The 7,327-nt window shown below is 58.7% G+C and overlaps 1 protein-coding gene across 2 annotated transcripts in view; it reads left to right on the forward strand.

Moving 5' to 3' along the window:
- IL11RA (interleukin 11 receptor subunit alpha) overlaps positions 1–6,287 on the forward strand; it is a 15,506-nt gene extending 9,219 nt beyond the window's left edge. The window contains exons 2-13 of one of the 2 annotated variants that reach the window (XM_064735709.1): positions 671–770; positions 1,106–1,166; positions 1,273–1,439; positions 1,598–1,712; positions 2,556–2,588; positions 3,366–3,529; positions 3,708–3,871; positions 3,975–4,116; positions 4,553–4,648; positions 4,830–4,929; positions 5,547–5,626; positions 5,743–6,287. In XM_064735709.1, the coding sequence (XP_064591779.1) occupies positions 671–770; positions 1,106–1,166; positions 1,273–1,439; positions 1,598–1,712; positions 2,556–2,588; positions 3,366–3,529; positions 3,708–3,871; positions 3,975–4,116; positions 4,553–4,648; positions 4,830–4,929; positions 5,547–5,626; positions 5,743–5,759 (1,239 nt within the window). In that variant the 3' untranslated portion in view covers positions 5,760–6,287. The remainder of the gene's footprint in view (positions 1–670; positions 771–1,105; positions 1,167–1,272; positions 1,440–1,597; positions 1,713–2,555; positions 2,589–3,365; positions 3,530–3,707; positions 3,872–3,974; positions 4,117–4,552; positions 4,649–4,829; positions 4,930–5,546; positions 5,627–5,742) is intronic. The other variant, XM_064735710.1, reaches the window with a different exon arrangement.
- Positions 6,288–7,327: the final 1,040 nt, after the last annotated feature.

The raw sequence follows: 7,327 nt of genomic DNA on the forward strand, positions 1-7,327 counted from the left end.
GGTTGGCATGGAGAGGGCACACATCCCTGACCCTGCATCCCCTGCCCCTCTCACTGCTGATCACTGAGTGTGAGGAAGGGATTTCAGCCCCATTCTCCCCCACATGGAGCCTTACCTGGACCAGCCTCACGGGGGCTGCAGGCATTGGCAGTGATGTGAGACTTGGTACAGCCTGAGCTGTCACAGCCCTGCTCTCCCCAGTTCTGTGAGCCTCTTTAGATCTGATTGCTGTCACCTGCCATGTAAATATAGGCCAGAATTTCTCCTTGGTCCTGTCCCATCCCAGCTGCACATGCACAGGTCTCTGGACCACCCTGGGGTTGGGAGCCAGCCAAGGCTCCCAGCACAGGATTGCAATGGCAAAGAACCCTTAATCCGGCCAACCCACACAGCCCTAAGCTCCTGGTCAGCGTTTGCCCCCTGCATCCCTGCCCCAGGCATGGGAACTGCTCAGCAGCCAGGAACAGCTGTGACTGTGGCACAGACACTGCCAGATGTCCCAGCTGGGGTCCCGGGATTCAGTCCCTGTTCTGTCCCCAGCAGGATGGGGTGAGATGAGAGGGAAATGTAGGATCCAAGGCCCTGCAGGAAAGCTGTGGGCTGTGGACTGTATCAGCTGCCCCATTGCCGGGAATAACACTCTCTCCCTCCCCTTGTCTGCCTCCTGCAGATGCACAGTTCCATTCCAAGCCTGGGCAGGGTGATGGTGTTCCTCGCAGCAGCCCTGGCATCAGCCTCCTTTGCTATCCCTGAAGACTGGGGAGAGGAAGGTGAGACTCCCACCAAGCACCCCCATACAGCACCCCTCCCCTCGTCCCATGAGGCCCCCGAGGGCACCCCATTTCCCCCAGACAGGAGCAGACCTACCAGGACTGTGTGAAACACAGCCCTGCATCCTACAGTGATGGCCAGCCTGTGTTTCTGCTTATTGCCCAGTCCCAAGTGGGATGAGTCCTTACCCTGTGGTGGTACCTGCACAAAGCCAGACCCCATAGCCAGTGCCCACTGTGGGATACACCCCCAGGGGCTCCCCAGCTGCCCCCCCAGGCCTGTTGTGGGGTGGTATGGAGTGCTAACACCCATGTGGGGACATGTGTCTCTCCAGGTGTGCAGTATGGACAGCTGGGGACAGACGTGACCCTGTCATGCCCTGGTGCCCATGCCAGGTAAGTCTTTTCCATGCCCATCAAGCGGTCTATCCAGTGGGATGGTTTACAAGGTGGGCTGGGCATCCCTGCCCTCTCGCTGAGCCCGCCTGGTGTCTCTCCCCAGCTCAGCAGTGCGGTGGAGGCGAGCGGGCGCCGCGGCGCTGCCGGAGGGCTCGGTGATCCAGCAGGGATCGCTGGTGCTGCCGAGCGCCAGCCCGGCCCTCGGGGGCGCGTACAGCTGCCACGGCGAGGACGGCAGCCTGCTGCACTCCGTGTCCCTGCGACTGGGGCGTGAGTAGCATGCCTGGGAGCTGGGCTGCTCCAGGGGAGCGTGGTGCCTGCAGCCCTGCCAGGGCATTGCCAGAAGGGGGCTCGGTGTTGGCACTGTGTGCTGCATGGGCTGTGGGATGGGGGACTCCTCACTGACTGCTGTTTTCCCTGGACCCCAGACCTGCCTGGAGTTCCCTTTGTGTCGTGCAGAGCATCTGACTATGAGAATTTCTCTTGCTCCTGGACCTCCAGTGTGGAGACCTTCCTTCCCACCAGATATATCACCACATACAGGTGAAGTATCCCCACAGGGCATGGAGTGGGCTTGTTATGGTGTGAGCTCTAGGTCACAGCCAAGGATAACCACCAGATCCATCTGGCCATCCCACACATGCCCTGGGTTCACCTCCTGCCCCAAGGAGCATGCTGCACACCAGAGCACGTCTTGTTTTGGGGTCAGCAGAGCACCAAGCCTTTGCTTGCTTTCAGTGGGGGTCTGAGCAGCACTGGGGGGCTGGCACTGGCAGGTTCCCTCCCTGCTGACAGCTCTGCCAGCACCAGAGGGGCAATAAAAGAGAAGCAGGTCATCTGCAAGCCTCCACACTCCGGCATGCTTTAGGATGAAAGGAGCCCTGACAGCATTGCTGCTTCTAATTATCCCTGCAAGCCAAATTAGCAGGCGGCTTTGAAGTCCAATGGAGCTCATAAAGCACAGCCCTGCTGAAAGCTGCAGGAGCCGAGGGCTTGGTGGGGAGGGGGCTGAGTGGAGCATCAGGGCCTCCACAGGGAGGGGGAGTGGAAGCATGGGATTTGGCAGGCTTTAGGGGGAGGGTGAAGCCAGGCTCTGGGGAGCTGCTTTTATCAGTGCCTTTGCCTCTATGTGTTGAAATCCCAGGGAGGGAAGGGTGTCCCATTTCTTTTCCCTGGGATCACCAGCTCCTGCTGCCAGGCTGTTCAGTGGAAGAGCTGGACATGGTTCTGGCTCTTTCCCCCATTCTGTCACATGTGTGTGTCAGCGTGGGAGTGTGGGGCTGCTTTGCAGTGTGGACTCCTGTCCCTCCTCTGGGTCATGGTGGGGCTCACTTTGTGCTGCCCCCTCATCCTAATCATCTGCTTTTCCATCTGTCTCCATGGCAGGAAGAAATCCCTGACAGGCGAAGAAAAGCGGAGGTAGGACTGAGTCCCACCCTGCTCCTGCTCCCTGGGGACTGGCCCCCATCCCAAAGACTCTGCTGCTGTCTTCAGCAGGGACCCTAAAGCAACAGCTGGGGGTCCCCCCAAAGAGAGCCAGCTACTTCCCAGCTACCCTGGGAGTCTGGGAGAAGGGTTTGCCTCAGGGAGAGACTTTCCCAGGCAGAGTGTGGAGCTGGGATGAGGGTCCCTTCTGTCACACTCAGAGGGATATGCCAGACTCTGGAAGGATGAGTGCACATGAGCCTGAGAGGCTAATGTGACAGTGTTCACAGGGGTCTGAGGATGAGGATCTGACTCCATGTTTCAAAAGGCTTGATTTATTATTTTGTGATATATATTGTATTAAAACTATACTAAAAGAGTAGAAAGAATGATTTCATCAGAAGGCCAGCTAAGAATAGAAAAAGAATGGGAATGGAATGATAAAAGCTTATGTCTCGGACAGAGAGTCCAAGCCAGCTGAATGTGATTGGCCATTAATTAGAAACAACTACATGAGACCAATCACAGATGCACCTGTTGCATTCCACAGCAGCAGATAACCATTGTTTACATTTTGTTCTTGAGGCCTCTCAGCTTCTCAGGAGAAAAAATCCTAAGGAAAGGACTTTTCATAAAACATGTCTGTGACAGGCTGCCTCCTCCACAAGGGTCCTGGCATGAGGGTCTTCCATGGCACCTCCTTGGCAGCATTTGGGAACTCAGCGTGGTGGGGGGGTAGGACATGTCACCAGCGTGCCTCCCTGTCTGCAGGAACAAGAACGGGCATGTGGGGCTGTGCGTGCAGGATCCGTCCCGCCCTGGCACCTGCACCGTGCACAGGTCAGAGTTCTGGAGCTCCTACCGCCTGAACATCACCGAGGTGAACCCCCTGGGCTTCAGCTACCGCCTCCTTGATGTCACCATGCAGGCCATCAGTGAGTCCCCATCCATCCATCCATCCATCCATCCATCCATCCATCCATCCATCCATCCATCCATCCATCCATCCATCCCACTGTTTGTCCATCCCTGGGCAGTTACCTGTGGGGGACAGCAGGGAACCCTGTGCACGGCAGAGTGGGGTGACAAAGGCTTTCTGCCTTTCCCACACAGTTAAGCCAGACCCTCCAGAAGGCTTGGTGGTGGAGCCCATCCCTCTGGCCCCACGGCGGCTCCACGTGAGCTGGAAGTACCCTTCCTCCTGGCCAAAGGAGCCCCACTTCCAGCTGAGGTTTCGGCTCCAGTACCGACCCGTCATCCACCGTTCCTGGTCCGTGGTGAGTGTGCAAGGAAAGGCAGGGCCAGCATAGGAGCAGGGCGTGCATGGGGCCAGGGAGAGGTGCCCCTGCCTGCCCCACAGCTCCCCTCTGCCTGGCACAGGTAGAGACAGTGAATCTGTCTGAGGTTATCACGGATGCCTTCGCCGGGCTGGAGCACGTGGTGCAAGTCAGTGCCAAAGATTTCCTGGATGCGGGGAATTGGAGCGAGTGGAGTGCTGAGGCCCGGGCAACGCCAGTCAGAGGTGAGAAAGGGACAGGCTGCAGCCCACAGCAGCCAACCACATTGTGCTATCCCTCCCCAAAGTCCCTCCAGAACTCTGAACTTCCACTCTTCAGTTGCTTCCCCATGGCACTCATTCCCGAAATATCAACCAGAGTGAGTCTCAACTCCAGGGCCACTTTAGGTTGGGAGGCAGAGCTGCAGGAGGACAAAACTCCCCAAATCTCCCAGCCCATGTCAGTCTGCAGCTGTGCTGATGCCATTTGGGGGTTGCCCCCACAGGCCTGGGATAGAGAGGGGCTTCCAAAGCACCAATAGCACCTCAGTGGCACCCTTGGGCTCAGTGGCATCTTTAGGACCTTTGGGGCACAAAGACACCCTTCCACACTCCTCTCTGTGGGTCCCTGGGGTGCTACAAATGCTTTTGGTGAGTGTTTCCATCCCTTCTGTCCTTCCAGACCTGGCCTCCACAGCAAGAGAAGAAACCACTACATATGCCAGACTCGAGAGCCTGGCTGAGGAGCCCTCCCAGGCTCCCAACCCTGAGCCCATCAGTGAGTAGAGCTAGGGGGGGTGGGCAGAAGGGCCATGTGTGGTGCTGAGAGCAGTGGGAAGGGTGTCTTGCCCCAAGCCCATGTGTGGCTGGGCTGTAGGAGTGTCCAGGTGTTTGCCATAGGGTCCCCTGGGTGCTGGGGACTGTGACATTCCTCAGCTGTGACAGTCTTTCTGTCCCAGATGGCAGTGACCCCTTGGAGAAGATGGCCGTCCTCGTGTCCCTTGGGATCTTTGCCTTCTTCATCCTGGCTGCTGTTCTTGTCATCACCATCCTCATCTGGTAGGCTGGCTTTGGAGAAGGAGGGGATGTGTGATTGCTGTCCCCATCCCATCCTGAACCCTCAGCATGAGTGCCCTATGATCCCCCAGCCCTGCTCTGGGGTCCCTGCCAAAACCCACCCAGTGATGCCCTGTGGGCTGATTTATGCTCCCCTTGCCCCTGTGCCTCATCAGTTCCTCTTCCCAGCCCACCCATTTCTGCCCACCCATTTCTGGGCTCTTTCTAACAACCCCAGATCCAAGGGACCCTTCTCCGAATCCCCTCAAGATGCTGCTCCTTCTAATATCCTCCCAAAGGTTCCTACTGGAGAGTCTCACACTCCAGAGTCAGCACAGACAACCTTCCATGTGCCTTTGCTCCCCGGGAATCCTGTCCCTAGGTCCCCTCTCATCCCACCCTGGGATCTCCCTGCTCTGGCTCTGCTGTCAGTCCCTGTTCCCATCCCAATCCCCTCTGGTGACCAGTTGCTGCTGTAGCCCTGGAGCTGACCCACTGGAGAGGTTAAGCCGAGCTGGGCACAGCTGGATGGAAACACAGCAGGATCCCTGGGAATCTGGGCAGTCCTGATGCTCAGGGAGGCTGCTTTGGGTCTTCAACACCAATGCTCTCATCCCCAGGCTCCGGGTGAGGAAACACGGCAAGGACAAGACCAAACCCAGCTTTTTGGTTGCTGCCACCCACTTGAAGGCACTACCAAGTGAGTTGGGGTGCAGGGTGGGGAATGGGGAGGAAATGTGGGGCAGGGAATATGGAGCATGGGGCAGGTCAGTGTCTCCAGTGTCCCCCTTGACCCCCTGTCCTCTCTCTCTGCAGAAGCTCAGATCCTGTAGTGAGCCCTGGCCGATCCCTGCTCCCTGCACCCGCTTGCCCACGCGTGGGACTTGATGCCACTGCTGGCCCCCAGGGACCCCACGCCTCCCGGGTCACCCCACAGCTGTGGACATTGCCGGAGCCCCCAGCACCCCGGGGTTGCAGGATGGATCCTAAGGAGAGAGGCTCTGCTCTCGGGAGCATTGGACTGCCTGAGCCCACCAGGAGCCAGCTGGAGTCACTTCAGGCTCAGGGTGACAGGCCAGCTCCACCTCAGAGCGCTGCTAAACCAATGGGGATAAGAGACTGAGCCAGCCCCACTGCACTGCCCAGTGCTGAGGGGGACCGTGGGTGTAGGCTCTGGGGGTGCCAGGCATCAGTGGGGTGCTGCTCCCTGCCTGTCACCCCCCACCAGCCGCCAGCAGGCAGAAGAGAACACCCCCTGCCCCTTCCCTCTGCCCCAACCCCCGTGCTGTGGCTGGACGGAGCAGAGATGCCAATAAAGGGGATATGCCAATGCTATCATTGGCACTGTCCAGGCAAAACCCCTGTGCAGGTGATGCTGGGCCAAAGGAGGGGTGAGTGCCAGCTTGGGAATGGTCCTTGCAGGAGGTGCACAGGCAGCAGGGCTGCCTCCCAAACTGTTCAGCCCTGTCCCCAGGTGCCTGCAGGGGCTGAGAGAGACCGATGCTGAGGCTAAGTGCCAAAAGGGGATGCAGACAGGCAGCTGGGTGGGACATCTCCCCTGCCCTCACCAGCATGACAGCTGAGACAGGACCCTCTGCACAGCCCCCTTGCTCTGCATGTGGCCCCCTTGCTGCACCTCGACCCGGCCCCTCTAATGTTTTCCATGTGTTGGCACCTCCAGACCCTGGTGCTCCGTGCCAGCAGCCCAACGAGATCCAGATGGAGCTGGGGGAAATTCAGACAGCAGCAATGTGTGGAGCAGAGGGAGCAGAGCCAGTGCAGGATGGGGACCCATCTGGGTCCTGGGGCTGCCTGTGGACCCACGGTGCAGAGGAAGCCTGGACTGGGGCAGCCACAAAGGGTCTTTGTTGGCTGTGTTGGAGGGAGCTGGGGCAGGCTGTGCCTTTTGCAACGTGTTGTGTGCCACAGGCTCCCTGCTGCTCTCACTGGGTGCCCTGGTTGTGGGGCTGTGAGGGCTCCCCATGCTTGGCTTTGTGGGGTTGCAGCCCCACACTGTCCCTCATGAGCACAGACACTGAGTGAGGAAGATGGGGGTCAGCCCTTCCAACTGCGGTGTGCTGCTGGCATGGCACTGTCCCTGGGCCAGAGCAGAGCTCTCCACAGGCCAGGTAATGCAGGTCACCAAGTTGGGGAGGTGTAAGGAGCCAGATCTTGCCTGGACTTCCAGGTTCAGCAGCCACATCACCTCTCCCAGGTGCATCCCATGGCTTGTCAGCTCCAGCTGTATCACACTGCCATCATCTGATGTGCTCTGGTCCCCAGCACCCAGCCCAACCAACACCCATTCTGATGTGTCACACAGTCACCCTTGTCTCTGCTCAGTCCCCAGCCTGGCATGGGCAGCCTTCACCACTGGAAACCTCCTCTTATCACCACCAGG

This window comes from Zonotrichia leucophrys, chromosome Z (genome assembly GCF_028769735.1).
Source record: "Zonotrichia leucophrys gambelii isolate GWCS_2022_RI chromosome Z, RI_Zleu_2.0, whole genome shotgun sequence".
Taxonomy (NCBI): Eukaryota; Metazoa; Chordata; class Aves; order Passeriformes; family Passerellidae; genus Zonotrichia; species Zonotrichia leucophrys.